The sequence below is a fragment of the Melanerpes formicivorus genome, unplaced genomic scaffold (assembly GCF_026170545.1).
Source record: "Melanerpes formicivorus ecotype bairdi unplaced genomic scaffold, bMelFor1.0.p_v2 SCAF_100, whole genome shotgun sequence".
Taxonomy (NCBI): domain Eukaryota; kingdom Metazoa; phylum Chordata; class Aves; order Piciformes; family Picidae; genus Melanerpes; species Melanerpes formicivorus.
The window spans coordinates 867,455-883,363 of NW_027142452.1; the positions used below are offsets into that span (position 1 = coordinate 867,455).

At 54.9% G+C, this 15,909-nt stretch overlaps 1 protein-coding gene across 2 annotated transcripts in view; it reads left to right on the top strand.

Moving 5' to 3' along the window:
* SPOP (speckle type BTB/POZ protein) overlaps positions 1–15,909 on the top strand; it is a 38,168-nt gene that overhangs the window by 12,413 nt on the left and 9,846 nt on the right. For both annotated transcript variants that reach the window (XM_068166480.1, XM_068166479.1), the window contains exons 2-6: positions 4,851–5,003; positions 5,700–5,821; positions 7,922–8,073; positions 8,186–8,313; positions 15,186–15,363. In XM_068166480.1, the coding sequence (XP_068022581.1) occupies positions 4,926–5,003; positions 5,700–5,821; positions 7,922–8,073; positions 8,186–8,313; positions 15,186–15,363 (658 nt within the window). In that variant the 5' untranslated portion in view covers positions 4,851–4,925. The remainder of the gene's footprint in view (positions 1–4,850; positions 5,004–5,699; positions 5,822–7,921; positions 8,074–8,185; positions 8,314–15,185; positions 15,364–15,909) is intronic.

A 15,909-nucleotide genomic window follows, 5' to 3' on the forward strand; every position in this document is an offset into this window, starting at 1 on the left:
TTGGGCAGGCTTTGATGAGTTGCTGGCCCAAGAAGCAACCACCTCAGGTTTTGAAGCCCTTAATTAAACAGATAACTTCCTTTACAGACTTGGAAGTTACCTTCTGCTGAGGGGAAACTTTAGTGCAAGTGGAGGTGCTTGGACTTTGCTGGTGTGGAGTGCTGGTTTCATAGAACCATAGAATGGCTTTGGATGGAAAGGCCTTGAAAATCATCCAGTCCCAGCCAGTCTGACTCTGCCAAGGCTGCTGCTAAACCATGGCCCTCAGCACCACATCTCTGCCTCTTTGCACCACCTCCAGGGGTGGGGATTCCCCACCTGGAGTCCTGCCTCCAGCTCTGGAGCCCCTATGGCAAGAGGGATCTGGAGGGGCTGGAAGGTGTCCAGAGCAGGGCCAGGAGGAGGAGCAGAGGGCTGGAGCTGCTCTGCTGTGAGCACAGACTGAAGGAGTTGGGGCTGTTCAGTCTGGAGAAGAGAAGGCTCCCAGGTGACCTCTTTGTGGCCTTCCAGGATCTGCAGGGGGCTCCAGGAAGGCTGGGGAGGGACTGCTCAGGATCTCAGGCAATGATAGGACTAGGGGGAAGGGAATGAAGCTGGAGGTGGGGAGGAAGTTCTTCCCCATGAGAGTGGTGAAGCCCTGGACTGGGTTGTGCAGGGAGGTGGTTGGGGCCCTGGACCAGGCTGGCTGAGGCTGTGGCCAGGCTGATGTAGTGTGGGGTGTCCCTGCCCATGGCAGGGGGGTTGGAATTAGATGATCCTTGTGGTCCCTTCCAGCCCTGACTGATACTATGACACTATGATACTGGAAGGCTGCTCTGCTCCCCAGAGCCTTCCTTTCTCCAGGCTGAACAGCCCCAACTCTCTCAGCCTGTCCTCATAGGGGAGGTTCTCCACCCCTCTGATCATCTCTGTGGCCTCCTCTGGACCAGCTTCAGCAGCTCCATGTCCCTCTTTATCGACCCATGTGTGACTTCTGAGTCCTGATCTCTCAAGCAGACACTGAAAACATCCTCAAAGACAAGCTTGGAAAAGAGGATTCCTGACTCTGGCAGCTACCAAAGCACCACAGGCCTCACAGCTTAGCCTCTGCTGAACAGCTTCTGTTTGGCAAGGGGCATTTATCTGCCTGCCTTGTGGGCACAGGACAGCCACTGAAGCAGGAGAGCTCCACTGCTGCTAGCTTTGGGTTTAAAAGCATAAAACAAAGGGCATGGAAAAGACAAAGTTGTTGCCTTGTGATCTGAGTGGCTTTAAATACAAAGGCTGACATTGAGATTCAGTGGAGGAGAAAGGTGAAGCTCAGGCTCTTGAGGATGCTGATTCTAAAGCAGAGTCAGGAGCTGTTCAGGTGATGGAAGGCACAGAGAGTGTCAGAGTCACTGAATCACTCTGGTTGGAAAAGCCCTGTGAGCTCCTCAAGTCCAACCATTCCCCAGCTCCACCGAGGCTGCTGCTAATCCATGGCCATGGCACTGTGTCTCTGCCTCTTTCAAACACCACCAGGGATGAGGATTCAAGCCAGGGACCTCCCTGGGCAGCCTGTGCCAGTCTTTGAGAACCCTTTCAGGCAAGAAGTTTCTTCCAATATCCAACCTAAAGCTCCTTTGGGGGAGCTTGAGGCCATCTGCCCTCCTCCTGTCACTTGTTACCAGGGTGAGGAGACACAGACACAGAGCTGTAAATCCCACACCTCCAGACAGCAGAGCACTGACAGGAAGCACATCAGCATCCCTGCACACAGCTGCCCCTCAACTGCTGTCAACACAATCTGAGGGCTTGCAGGGCAGGGCTGGACCTGAGGCTCCAGCTGCACAGCAGACTCTCCCCCCAGGCCAGGCTCACATCAGCCCCCACTCCAGTTTACTGCTCTGGGCTCGGGTTTGAAGTTCTGTCCCCATTCACAAAGCACCTGGAAACCCTGGGATGGCTCAGGCTGGAAGGGACCTCAGAGATCATCAACTCCAAGCTCCCTGCACAGGCAGGGATGCCTCTCAGCTACACTCAGCTGCTCAAGGCTTCATCCAGCCTGGCCTGCAACACCCCCAGAGGCAGGAGGCAGCCACAACCTCCCTGGGCAACCTGTGCCAGAGTCTCACCAGCCTCAGACTGAAGAACTTCTTCCTTAGCTCCACTCTAACCCTGCTCTGCCTCAGCTGCAAACCATTCCCCCTTGGCCTGGCTCTAGGCACCCTCAGGGAAGTCCCTCTGCAGCCTTCCTGCAGGACCTCTTCAGCTATTGCAAGGAGTTTTCCCCAGGCTGCACAGCCCCAGCTCCCTCAGGCTGTCCTCACAGCAGAGCTGCTCCAGCCCTTGGCTCATCCTTGTGGCCTCACCTGGACTTGTTCCAGCAGCCCTGTGTCCCTCTTGCAAGGGGCACAGAGGCACTCTAGCTGTAAGACATCAGAGAGTTGGGTTGGGGTTGGGTTATTTTGGGGGTTTCATTTCCTTTATGTGAGCCCATGGGAACAAGGCAAGGAAGAGACACAGGCTGCCAGGAGCTGAGAAGTGAGCTCTTAACCCTGCAGAGCTGCACACTTAGCTCCATGGCAGTTTATTTCCTGGAGCAAAGCTCAGGGGCAAAGAGCTCCAAGGGAGTGCTCTCAGCTCAAAGTGCTTCACAGACCTCCTTCACTTGCAGTTTGTGCTCTGTGTGTGGAACAAGGAGAGGGAGGGGGAGTGGGATAAAAAAGGGTTAAAGGTGGGATTTGTAACTCACCCCTGGAAAAGGCAAGGGCCATCCATGTGCACCTTAGTATCACAGAATCAGGCAGGGTTGGAAGGGACTACAAGGAGCAGCCAGTCCCAACCCCCCTGCCATGGGCAGGGACACCCCACACTACATCAGCCTGGCCACAGCCTCAGCCAGCCTGGTCCAGGGCCCCAACCACCTCCCTGCACAACCCATTCCAGGGCTTCACCACTCTCATGGGGAAGAACTTCCTCCTCACCTCCAGCCTGACTCTCCCCACCTCCAGCTTCATTCCATTCCCCCTAGTCCTATCACTGCCTGAGATCCTGAGCAGTCCCTCCCCAGCCTTCCTGGAGCCCCCTTCAGATCCTGGAAGGCCACAATGAGGTCACCTGGGAGCCTTCTCTTCTCCAGACTGAACAACCCCAATTCCTTCAGTCTGTCCTCACAGCAGAGCAGCTCCAGCCCTCTGCTCCTCCTCCTGACCCTGCTCTGGACACCTTCCAGCCCCTCCAGATCCCTCTTGCCATAGGGGCTCCAGAGCTGGAGGCAGGACTCCAGGTGGGGTCTCCCAGAGCTGAGCAGAGGGGGAGAATCACCTCCCTTGCCCTGCTGGCCACACTTCTCCTGCTGCAGCCCAGGCTCTGACTGGCTTTCTGGGCTGCAAGTGCAGACTGAAGTGGGCTACAAGAACATGAGGGAAGGACTTGTAGCAAGGACTTGGAGTGGTAGGATGAGAGGCAATGGATTGAAGCTGGAAGAGGGGAGATTGAGACTGCAGATGAGGAAGAAATTCTTGACAGTGAGGGTGGTGAGACACTGAAACAGGTTGCCCAGGAAGGTTGTGGATGCCTCTTCCCTCCCTGGAGGCTGGATGAGGCCTTGAGCAGCCTGGGCTAGTGGGAGGTGTCCCTGCCCATGGCACAGAGCTGTAGGAGCTGGATGATCTTGAAGGTCCCTTCTGACCCAACCCATTCTATGGTTACACTGCTTGGCTTTAAAGCCTCCTTCCTGCTGAAGAGGTGCTTGTTTGGAGTGCTGGCTGTCGCCCTTCAGGTGTGTTGCAGGGCTTTTCACCCCCTGTGTTCTCTGCAGGGTGACAGTTTGACTGGGCACTCAGGAGCTGGGGACTGGCATGTCAAAACAAGGAGAATTTCCTTCTGGCCAGAGGGATTTGTCTTGAAGGAGAGAAGTCCTCACCCCCAGCTCCTCTCACAGTGAGGCTTCAGGAGAGAGGTCTAAGCTACAGGAGGTTATTCTGTGGATGCTGACAGAGTCACTCTGAAGCCTGGGTTCTCTCTAGCTGCTGTGCATGTTGCTGCCTGCAACTTTTGCAGGTGAAAAGCTTTGTCAGCTCTGAGAGTTTGAGGCTCTCTCCCAAGTTGCAGCAGGGAGTTGGAATGGCAGCCTCAGGGTGAAGCAGCAGCTCCCAAGCCGAGTGGGGAGTCTCCTCCTTGAGTCTGGGGCTCCTTACAGACAATCACAGCATCACCAAGCTTGGAAGAGACCTCAAAGAGCATCAAGTCCAACCTGGCACCACAGACCTCATGACTAAGCCATGGCTCCAAGTGCCACATCCAGTCCCCCCTTGAACACCTCCAGGGCTGGGGACTCCACCACCCCCCTGGGCAGCACATCCCAATAGCCAACAACTCTCTCTGGGAAGAACTTTCTCCTCACTTCCAGCCTAAGCTTCCCCTGGCACAGCTTGAGACTCTGTCCTCTTGTTCTAGTGCTGGTTGTCTGGGAGAAGAGACCAACTCCCTCCTGGCTCCAACCTCCCTGCAGGTAGCTGTAGAGAGCAAGAAGGTCTCCCCTGAGCCTCCTCCAGGCTAAGCAGCCCCAGCTCCCTCAGCCTCTCCTCCCAGGGCTGTGCTCAAGGCAAATTATATGCTGGGCTCCCTCCTCTGAGGAGCTGCTCAGTGCCAGGATGAGTGGAGGTGGCACATCCTCTGTCCAGCAAACATCTGGGAGCACTTTGAAGAGCTTCCAGTGGCAGATCCTAGGGTGAAGGAGCTGGAGGGGGAGGCAGGGCGAGTTCCACTTGTCTCCTGGGGAGATTCAGCAGCGCTCCTGAGGGCAGTTTGGTTTTCCTTGGATCTTAGCTTCTTGTTTTGTTTTGTTTTGTTTCTTTTTTTCCCTTTCCTCTTCCTCTCTTTAGGGCTGTCAGGGGTGAAGATCAGCTCTGAATTTCTTCTGCTGAGTTGTGAGATTCCTCTTAGTCTCCAAGCTGGCGATGTCAAGGGTGCCGAGTCCTCCTCCTCCGGCAGAGATGTCGAGTGGACCTGTAGCAGAGAGCTGGTGCTACACTCAGGTGAGTCCCCAGGCTGCTCAGGTCCTCTTCTCAAACCCACCTAGAACCTGGGGGAAGACATTTCCTCACAGCACATCCAGAATCTGGATTCTTTTTGGGGGGAGCAAAGAAGGCTCCAGGGAGACCTTAGAGCAGCCTCCCAGTACCTGAAGGGGGCTACGAGAAAGGTGGGGAGAGACTTCTGGCAAGGGCTTGGAGTGAGAGGATGAGGACAGTGGCTTTGAGCTGGAACAGGGCAGATTGAGTCTGGAGGTTAGGAAGAAATTCCTGCCAGTGAGGGTGGGGAGACACTGGAACAGATTGCTCAGGGGAGATTGTGGATGTCCCCTCCCTGGAGGTGTTGAAGGCCAGGCTGGAGGAGGCCTTGAGCAGCCTGGGGTAGTGGGAGGTGTCCCTGCCCATGGCAGGGGGGTTGGAACTGGCTGATCTTTAAGGTCCCTCCCAACCCAACCCACTCTATGAATTCTCAGACAGTGTCAGATGAGCATTCAGCAAGGCACCAGCAGGATGTTGCCCTCTGCCCTTGGCAGAGCTTGGGAGGAAGCAGTTGGACAAGTTGGAGCAGTCCAGCTGCCACTGCCAAGCACTTCCAGACTCTTCTGTCTTGTGCTTGGGGGTTCTTTGTCAGCTTTTGCTTTTCAGGTGGGCAGGGGGAATGAGCATGACCCTAACCTGCCTCTTGCCCTCTGCTTTAAGATCAAAGTGGTGAAGTTTTCCTACATGTGGACCATAAACAACTTCAGCTTCTGCCGAGAGGAAATGGGGGAGGTCATCAAAAGCTCAACCTTTTCATCTGGAGCCAATGACAAACTCAAATGGTAAGAGACAGAGCAGAGAGGCTCATTCACCCTGCTTGGACAGCTGGCTGGAAGAGTTGGGGGGTTCTGGAGCACAGCAACTGCTTGCTCCTTGTCCTGCACACATTCCTGGCTTCCCTGCATCTACCACCCATGCACAGGGAGCAGACTCAGAGGGGACCTCAGAGCTGCCTTCCACTAGCTGAGGGGATCCTGCAGGAAGGCTGCAGAGGGGCTTCTCCTGAAGGTGTTAGAGACAGGCCAAGGGGGAATGGTTTGAAGCTGAGGGAGAGCAGGGTTAGAGTGGAGCTGAGGAAGAAGTGAGGGAGTGTGAGACTCTGGAACAGGCTGCCCAGGGAGGCTCCCTGGAGGTGTTCAAGCCAGGCTGGATGAGGCCTTGAGCAGCTGAGCCTGGTTGAGAGGTGTCCCTGCCCATGGCAGGGAGGTTGGAGTTGCTGATCTCTGAGGTGCCTTCCAGCCTGAGCCCTTCTGTGGTTTCCAGTCACTCAGAGTGGACTTTGGCCACCCTCTGTATGTACTGGGAGGTGTTCAGCTCCATGGCCAGCTGTTTGCCTTGCTGCTGCTGGTCAATGTTTAGCACTTTCTTGAGACCTCCTTGGTTCTAGGTCCAACCAGCCCCTCAGCAGCTCAGTGTGATGTTGTGTTCCCATCCTTTGGGTGGCAGACCTGTGCTTTCCTCGGGCTGCTTGGTGCTGTTAAATGACTTCCCTTTGTAACCCTTTGCTGGGCAGGTCTCATCCTAAGGTCCAGATCTTCCTGATTTTCTTGGTCCATGTGTGTTTGAGCTCTTAGTCACTTGGCCTAGTTTTTTTTTTGCTGCTGGTTAGATTCTGTGTCAAGTTTCAGGTCATGGAAGTGCTAATGAGTTAGCCTCTGCCTGCACTTCCTCCCTTTGCTTCACCCAGGAGTGCTTTTTCTGCCCTAGTATCTTTGGTTGTGAGAAGCCAGCAGCCTCCCAGAATCCCTTCTGGTTTTAACCCTTTCAGTTGCTTCCTTTTTCCATCTCTGGATTTGTTGCACTTCCTTGGAAGCACTCCTTGCATCATTATCTCTTACAGTGTTATCAAACCTAACTTAATCTCCCAAGCTCCAAGTGTCTGGAGTAGTGTGTCCAGCTCTGGAGCCCCCAGCACGAGGCCATGGAACTGTTAGAGTGGGTCCAGGAGAGGTCAGAAAGATGATCTGGGGGGTGGAGCAGCTCTGCTGTGAAGGCAGGCTGAGGGAGGTTGTTTAGCCTGGAGAAGAGAAGGCTCTAGGGAGACCTTAGAGCAGCCTCTCAGTGTTTGAAGGGGGCTACAGGAGAGCTGGGGGGGACTTGTTACAAAGGCCTGGAGTGACAGGCTGAGGGGTGATGGCTTCAGGCTGGGAGACTGCATGTGGCTCAGTTGGTAGTGCAGAAGACCCTTAATGGGAAGGTTGTGAGTTCAAGTTTGATTTAGATGGGACACTAGGAAGAAATTCTTCCCCATGAGGGTGGTGAGGCACTGGCACAGGCTGCCCAGAGGAGCTGTGGGGGCTCCAAGCCTGGCAGTGTTGAAAGCCAGGTTGCATGGGGCCTTGGGAACCTGCTGTAGTGGAAGGGGTCCTTGCCCATGGCAGGGGAGTTGAAACCAGATGACCTTGAAGGTCCCTTCCAACCCAACCCATTCCATGATTCCTCAGCCCCAGTGCCTCCATTCTGCTGTTTCCTTCTCCCCCCTTGTGTGCCAGTTGCCATCCAGGTGCTTTTCAGTACCTTTAACCCCTACCCCCCCCTCCCTCCCTCACACTGATTGCTTTACCCCAGTCCCTGCCTGCACATCTGGATCTGCCTTGGCAGCAGGAGGGTGTAACACTCAGGGCCACTCTGTTTGCCTGCCTCTTACTTCCTGGTGGCTCAGAGGCTGTTAAACAGAACTTTGTTTGCTGTACACTATCTGAGGAAAATTCCATCCCCTTCCTCTGCAAGCTGGGAGTGACCTGCCCCCCCCCCCCCCAAAAAACCAAACCCCAACAGCAGCCACAAACCCAACCCCCAGAGCACCCAACCCCCAGAGCACCCAACCCCCAGAGCACCCAACCCTGCTGCTTTCACCTCATTCTGCTGCCTGCCTCCCCCAGGTGTTTGCGTGTCAACCCCAAGGGCTTGGATGAAGAGAGCAAAGATTATCTCTCCCTCTACCTGCTGCTGGTCAGCTGTCCCAAAAGTGAAGTCCGAGCAAAGTTCAAGTTCTCCATCCTGAACGCTAAAGGAGAAGAAACAAAAGCAATGGGTGTGTAAGAAAAGAGCAAGGGCAAGGAGCAAAGCCAGCCTTGTGCTTGGTGGTTGTTGTGTCTGCTGGGCTGGGCGGGCTTGGCTCACTCAGCAGTGTCTGTCTCTTGCAGAGAGCCAGCGAGCCTATCGATTCGTCCAGGGCAAGGACTGGGGATTCAAAAAGTTCATTAGAAGAGATTTCCTCTTGGATGAGGCCAATGGACTCCTCCCAGACGACAAACTCACTCTCTTCTGTGAGGTAAGGCTTCCTGTGCAAGCTGCCAGAGCAGCGCTGCCCTCGGCTTGAAGGGGCAGAAGGCTGCAAGGAGACCTCACAGCAGCCTCTCACTGCCTGAAGGGGGCTGTGAGAAAGCTGGGGAGGGACTTCTGACAAGGGCTGGGAGGGATAGGATGAGAGGCAATGGCTTTGAGCTGGAAGAGGGCAGACTGAGACTGGAGATGAGGAGGAAGATCTTTCCAGAGAGGGTGGGGAGGCACTGGCACAGGCTGCCCAGGGGAGGTTGTGGCTGCCCCCTCCCTGGAGGTGTTCAAGGCCAGGCTGGGTGATGCCTTGAGCAGTCAAGTCTAGTTGAGAGGTGTCCCTGATGGGGGGATTGGAGCAGATGGTCTCTGAGGTTCCTCCCAACCTAAGCCACTCTAGGATCAGTTTATATGGCTGTCCTAAAATGCAGCAAATGAGGAGGAAGAAATTCTTTCCAGGGAGGGTGGGGAGGCACTGGCACAGGTTGCCCAGGGGAGGCTGTGGCTGCCCCCTCCCTGGAGCTGTTCATGCCCAGGTTGGATGAGGCCTTGAGCAGCCTGGGCTGGTGGAAGGTGCAGGAAGGGTTTGGAGCTAGATGATCCTCATGGTCCCTCCTGACCCACACCATTCTGTGATTGTCTGGTCACTGGGCAGTGCTCAAATGACACAGTCAGGGGTAAGGAGTTGATCACCACTGCTTGGAGCTAAGGCATGACCAATCTTCCAGATGCTCTGCAGTGGAAATTGGCCCTTGTGAGACTTGCCTGCTGAACAAAGAAGAGCTTTCCTGGCTTCTCTGTGCCTGTACAGCCAAGAGAAAGAGAGCAAGGAAGGAAAAAGAGCTTCCTAGGAGCCCCTAATTTCCTCTTCAGTGTGGCTGTAACCTTTCCACAGCTGCTTTGCCACATTCTTCCCTCATTAACACTTCACTCCAGTCAGAGCTGCAGTCCTTTCTGGACCTAGGTGCTTCATTTGGGTTCCTTAATGAGCAAATGGCAGCTCAGTAAATCCACTGTCTTATTCCACTGTCTTCTTCACTGCCAAGCACCTCCTGGAGCTGTGATTGCTTTAGTAGGATTATTCTTATTGCCATTTTCGTGACCAGAGGTCAGGTGGAACAAGTTGGTTCTCTCTGGGGAGCTCCTGCAGTGTTTCATGGGAGTCCTCCTTTCAGGAAGGAAAGAGATGCTTCAGAGCTGGTTGATAGCTGGCTCTGGGGAGGGGGGGTGCTTTTTGTTTCCAGTTTTCTTTGGCTGTCATGGAACCACAGAATGGGTTAGGTTGGAAGGGGACCTGAGAGATCACCTGCTCCAACCTCCCCACCATGGGCAGGGCCAGCTCTCAGCTAAACTCAGCTGCACAAGGCCTCATCCAGCCTGGCCTTGAACAGCCCCACAACTTCTTCCTCAGCTCCACTCTAAGCCTGCTCTCCCTCAGCTGCAAACCATTCCCCCTTGGCCTGGCTCTAGACACCTCCTCTAGAAGGGATCTCAGACATCATCAGACATCATCAGGGATCATCAACTCCAAGCTCCCTGCACAGGCAGGGATGCCTCTCAGCTACACTCAGCTGCTCAAGGCTTCATCCAGCCTGGTCTGCAACACCCCCAGAGGCAGGAGGCAGCCACAACCTCCCTGGGCAACCTGTGCCAGAGTCTCACCAGCCTCAGACTGAAGAACTTCTTCCTCAGCTCCACTCTAACCCTGCTCTCCCTCAGCTTCAAACCATTCCCCCTTGGCCTGTCTCTAGACACCCCCAGGAAAAGTCTCTCTGCAGCCTTCCTGTAGCATCCTTTCAGATACTGGCAGGCAGCTCTAAGGTCTCCCTGGAGTCTTCTCCAGGCTGCACAGCCCCAGCTCCCTCAGGCTGTCCTCACAGCAGAGCTGCTCCAGCCCTTGGCTCATCCTTATGGCCTCCTCTGGACTCTCTCCATGCAGATGTTTACCTTGGCAAAGCTCTCCTAAAGGTTGGGTGTTCAACCAGCAGCATCATTTAGTGATCCTGAGGGGAACCTTTCCTTTGCCACTTGGCTCAGTGTGGGAGGAGCAGAGGAGAGTGCCTTGGCTGACACCTCCCTCAGTCTGGCAGTTGCCCTTTATGACAGGAGAGCCAGAAAACTCAGTCTGGGAGTGAAAGTGGAAATGTCTGAGCAGGGAACTTGTGAGGTCAGATGTAGATCAACCTGAGCCAGCAGCAGTCCTGGCAGCCAGGCAGAACTGAAGTCTCTCTGTGCTGAAGGATTCCCTTCAAGAGCTTCATGGCTTGTTCTGGATCAAGAGAACACTTCCTGGCTTCACCTGGCCTTGAGATCTTCTGCTTCCTCTTTCAGCTTGCTCTGCAGCCTAGCCTGTCAGGCAGCTTCTCTTCAGGGATCTCAGAAGGGAAGGGTTTGCTGGCTGCAGACAGTCTGGCAAGAGCTTCTAGCAGCTTGTTTAGGGCTTGAGGGTTTTTTACCTCCTCTCTTTTTACCTTCCTGTGGCTATTTTTTATCCTCTCCCTCTTTCTGGTTTTCTCCTGGTGCCTTTTTTGTTCCACTCTCCTTCCTTTTCTTGCCTTTTTGGGGCTTTCTTTCCCCTTTCCTTTCATGTTTTTTTTTCCCTTCCTGGAGCTTTTTCTTTTCCCTTCCCTTCCCCTCTTCTTCTGCTCATTTGTTTTGGGGTGGTTTGGGGTTTTGGGGATGGGTTTTTTTGGTGTGTGTTTGGTTGGTTGGTTCCCTTCCTGCTATTTTTCCCCCCCTCTCCTTTCTTCTTTTCCTTCCTGGAGTTTTCTTTCCCCTTTCACTTCAATTTCCTTTCCTTCCAGGGCTGGTTTTTCCCCCTCTCCTTATGTTTTTTGTTTCTTGGAGATCTTTTTACCTCCTCTCCTTCCTTTTTTCCTTCCTTACTCACTCCTTGCCTCCTCACTTCTTTTTCTCCCCTCCTCCCTCCTGTCCTTCATTCCCTCCTCCCCTCCCTCCTTTTCCATCCCTCTCTCCCTCCTCCCCTCCCTCCTTTTCCATCCTTCTCTCCCTCCTCCCCTCCCTCCTTTTCCATCCTTCTCTCCCTCCTTTCTCTCTCCTTTTCCATCCTTCTCTCCCTCCTTCCTCCCTGACTCCCTTACCCTGTGTGCCATATGCTCTGCTAATGCTTCCCTGCTGGCCAGAGGTGCCAGTGATGCTGCTCACATCTGTCTTGTTTGTATGAACTCTCTAAGGAGTAAGCACTGCTGGATGTTGAGATGCTGCTTCTGTGGGGATATGGTAGAGATGTTTGTAGAGCAGAAAGTTGCTTAGTGTCCCTGCTGCACCTTCTCCTTCCTTTCTTGAGGTTAAAAGGAAAAAGCCTTTTGCCCTCTGCTCATTTGCAGTGCTGGACACAACCAAAGCCTTGCTGGGAATGCTGTCAGGGCAGAGGACAGTGTTCCTTGTGAGGCATTCAGGTCTGCCAGAGCAGGATCACCCAGGGCAGGGCACACAGGAGCACAGCCAGGTAGCTTTTGAAAGTCTCCAGAGAAGGAGACTTCCACAACCTGTCTGGGAGGCCTGCTCCAGGGCTGCAGCACCCTCACAGTAAAGAAGCTTCTCCTGTTGAGGTGGAGCCAGCTCATCCCTGTTGTTCCTTGGCTTGCTACTCTCTGCCACCAAGAAGAGCCTGGCACCTTCACCTTGGCACCCACCCCTCAGACATTTATAGACACTGATCAGATCCCTCTCAGCCTTCTCTTCTCCAGACTAAACAGCCCCAGGGCTCTCAGCCTTTCTTCACAGCAGAGGTGGTGAGGTCCCTTCATCATCCTCTCAAGCCTCTGTTGGACTCTGCCCAGCAGCTCTCTGCCTCTCTTGAACTGGGAAGCCCAAACTGACCACTCCAGGGGTGGTCTCAGCAGGGCAGAGTAGAGGGGGGAGAAGATGTGGCTGCCATCAGGAACTCACTGGAGGTTTCTGTCAGCTGGTTTGTCTCCCTTTGAAGATGCTTCTGGCACCTCCCTCACTTCATCATTTCCTCCTTTTACATAACCCTGAAGCTTCCTCTCTCTGTTGCCCTTCTTGGGCCACTGGTTATTAATAGAAGTGAAATTTAACTTGGGCTTGAGAGCAAATCCAGGAAATGCTCACCTAAGCTCCCCTGGCAGTCAGCTTCTCCCTTCCTGCTGTGCCATGGGGGGGTGGCTTTAGTCACTCTGATCTCCCCTGACTGGAGTCTGCAGAGGAAGGTCTGAGACTGGCTGTGTTTGACAGCAGTGCCCTGGTGGTGAGCAGGTGCTGAGCAGTTCCTTTGGTGTGGGTTACTCATCAGGCAGGACAGCTGCCTGTGGCCCCTGCCTCACCCTGGCTGCTTCAGAGCAAGTAATGAGGAATCTCTGCCTTCCCCAAGGCTTCGTCACTGGGCAGAAAGCTGCTGCTCAGAGCTCCTGTACATTGTGTTTCCCCATCTGATGGAAGTGCTGAACTCTCAAAGAAATCTCTCTTGAGCTGGGGAGCTCACACCTGGAGCACTGAGTCCAGTACAGAGACAGGGAACTGATGTAGAGAGTCCAGCAGAGGCAGTGAAGATTCTGAGGGGCCTGGAGCAGCTCTGTGAGGAGCAAAGGCTGAGAGCCTGCAGAAGAGCAGCTCCAGAGGGGACCTGAGCAAAGGCTGGGGGGCAAGAGGCTGGGGCCAGACTCTGCTCAGTAGTGCTCAGTGACAGGCCAAGGGGCAATGGGCACAGACTGGAACCCAGGAGGTTTCACCTGAACAGGAGAAGGAAGTTGTTTGGTGTGAGGGTGCTGAGCCCTGGAGCAGGCTGCCCAGAGAGGTTGTGGAGTCTCCTGGGGTGGAGAGCTTCCAACCCCCCTGGGCATTGTGCTGCTGGGCAAGCTGCTGTGGGTGCCCTGCCTCAGCAGGGGGCTTGGGCTGATCTCTGGAGGGTCTCTTGTGAGCCTCCCCATGCTGGGGGGCTGTGAAGTGTAGAGGCAGAAGCAGCAGGGCCTGGGGAGGTCAGGCTCTGCCCTCGCCCGCGCGCGGCTGCAGCGCTCGGTTGGAGGAGCTCTCCCTGTGCTTCATTTTCACTTGTGCTGCTGTGTTGCATTATTGATTGGGAAGGGTTTGAGAGTGTTGACAGAAGGGGAAAAAAGTAAACTAGGTCAGTGGTGGTGTCTGTAAAAGCAGAACAATAAGGGTCCACTTCCTCAGAAACCACTTCAGCAAGTTCTGATTCCGTTCACAGAAGTGCTCTCAGCTTGTGCTCAAGAAGAAAGCCTCCTGGTGTGATGCAGGGCTTGGGATGGGCACTCTGGAGGAGCAGAAAGCACTTTTGAAAGGATCCCTTCAAATGGAGATGGTTTTTAACCACACAGGGATTGGGCTTGAAGGGTTTGCTCTGCCTTTCCCTTCACCTGCCCTGGAAACAATCAGTGACTCATAGAATGGTGAGGGTTGGAAAGGAATGTCTGGAGGTCATCTAATCCAACCCCTCCTGCCAGAGAAGGCCACACAGGATCACAATGGTGGGGTTGGAAGCTCACCAGAGAAAGAGACTCCACAACCTCTCTGGGCAGCCTGCTCCGGGGCTCCAGCAGCCTCACCACAAAGAAGCTTCTCCTCACTGTCAGATGGAACTTCCTCAGCTGCAGTTTGTGCCCTTGGCCCACTGAAAGAGAGTCTGGCCCCTGGCTCTTCACACCCACCTCTCAAGTGTCTGCAAACAGTCAGATCTCTTCTCAAGTCTTCTGCAGGCTCAGCAGCCCCAGGGCTCTCAGCCTTTGAGAGAGGCACAGAATTGGCAGGGTTGGAAGGGGCCTCAAGGATCATCCAGTTCCACCCCTGCTGCTGTGGGCAGAGACACTTTCCACCAGATCAGTTTGACCAGAGCCACAGCACAGAGATGCTTCTCCCAGGGATGTTCCAGGCCCCTCAGCATCTTTGTAGCTTCTGCTGGACTCTGTCCAGTAGTTCCCTGTCTCTCTTGAACTGGGGAGCCCAGGACTGAACCCCCAGTGCTCCAGCTGTGGCCTCACCAGGGCAGAGCAGAGCCAGGAGGAAAACCTCCCTTGTCCTGCTGGCCACGCTTAACACACCCAATCAAACCTCCTCTAGGCAGTGTGAATGTCTGAGGCTTGGGGTTGCTGGTTAGGCCACACCTTGAGTCCTAGGTCCAGTTCTGGGCTCCTCAGGCTAGGAAAGAGGTTGAGCTGCTGGAAGGTGTCCAGAGAAGGGCAACAAAGCTGGGGAGGGGTCTGGAGCACAGCCCTGGGAGGAGAGGCTGAGGGAGCTGGGGTTGCTTAGCCTGCAGAAGAGGAGGCTCAGGGGAGACCTCATTGCTCTCTGCAACTCCCTGCAGGGAGGTTGGAGCCAGGTTGGGGTTGGTCTCTTCTCCCAGGCACCCTGCACCAGAACAAGAGGACACAGTCTCAAGCTGTGCCAGGGGAAGTTCAGGCTGGATGTTAGGAAGAAATTCTTCCCAGCCAGAGAGATTGGCCCTGGGGATGTGCTGCCCAGGGAGGTGGTGGAGTCCCCATGCCTGGAGGTGTTTAGGAAGAGCCTGGCTGAGGCCCTTGGTGCCATGGTTGAGTTGATCAGATGGTGCTGGGGGAGAGGTTGGGCTGGATGATCTCAAAGGTATTTTCCAACCTGGTTAATTCAAATCCTGTTCTGTTCCTCCCCTCTCCCTCTCCCTCTCCCTCTCCCTCTCCCTCTCCCTCTCCCTCTCCCTCTCCCTCTCCCTCTCCCTCTCCCTCTCCCTCTCCCTCTCCCTCTCCCTCTCCCTCTCCCTCTCCCTCTCCCTCTCCCTCTCCCTCTCCCTCTCCCTCTCCCTCTCCCTCTCCCTCTCCCTCTCCCTCTCCCTCTCCCTCTCCCTCTCCCTCTCCCTCTCCCTCTCCCTCTCCCTCTCCCTCTCCCTCTCCCCTGCAGGTGAGTGTGGTGCAGGACTCAGTCAATATCTCTGGCCAGAACACCATGAACATGGTGAAGGTCCCGGAGTGCCGCTTGGCAGATGAGCTGGGAGGACTCTGGGAGAACTCGCGCTTCACGGACTGCTGTCTGTGCGTTGCAGGCCAGGAGTTCAAGGCTCACAAAGCCATCCTAGCAGGTCGGTATTGAGCTGGCTGGACCTTAGCAGGATAGGAGACACCACCACCATGGCAAGAGGCTTTTGGTTTGGAGCTGCTTGGACTTTAAAGGAGGCTTCTGCAGCTCTTTTAACCGTCGAGCTGGAGTCGAGAGGTGGTTTGTGAGCTGGGCCAGGGAGAGGCAATCCCTGCTCAGGGTTCAGTTGCCTGCCTCCTGCCAGCAGGGAAGAGAGGTGGAGCCTTTGGTGGCTGCAGGGTCCTCCTAAAGTATCTGTAAGGAGAAGTTAGCACTTCTCCAGAGGAATACTTCCTTGTCAAGCCAAGAAACACAGCCTACCACTCAGGTGCTCTTCAACCTTGGGCTGCCCAGAGAGCTGCTGGAGTCACCTCTAGAGGCTTTCAAAATCCACCTGGACCTGTTCCTGTGTGGCCTGCTCTGGGTGATGCTAGGTTGGATGAGGCCTTGAGCAACCTGGGCTGGTGGGAGGTGTCCCTGCCCATGGCAGGGGGTTGGAACTGGATGCTCTTGAAGGTCCCTTCCAACCCAAACCATTCTTTGAGTCCTG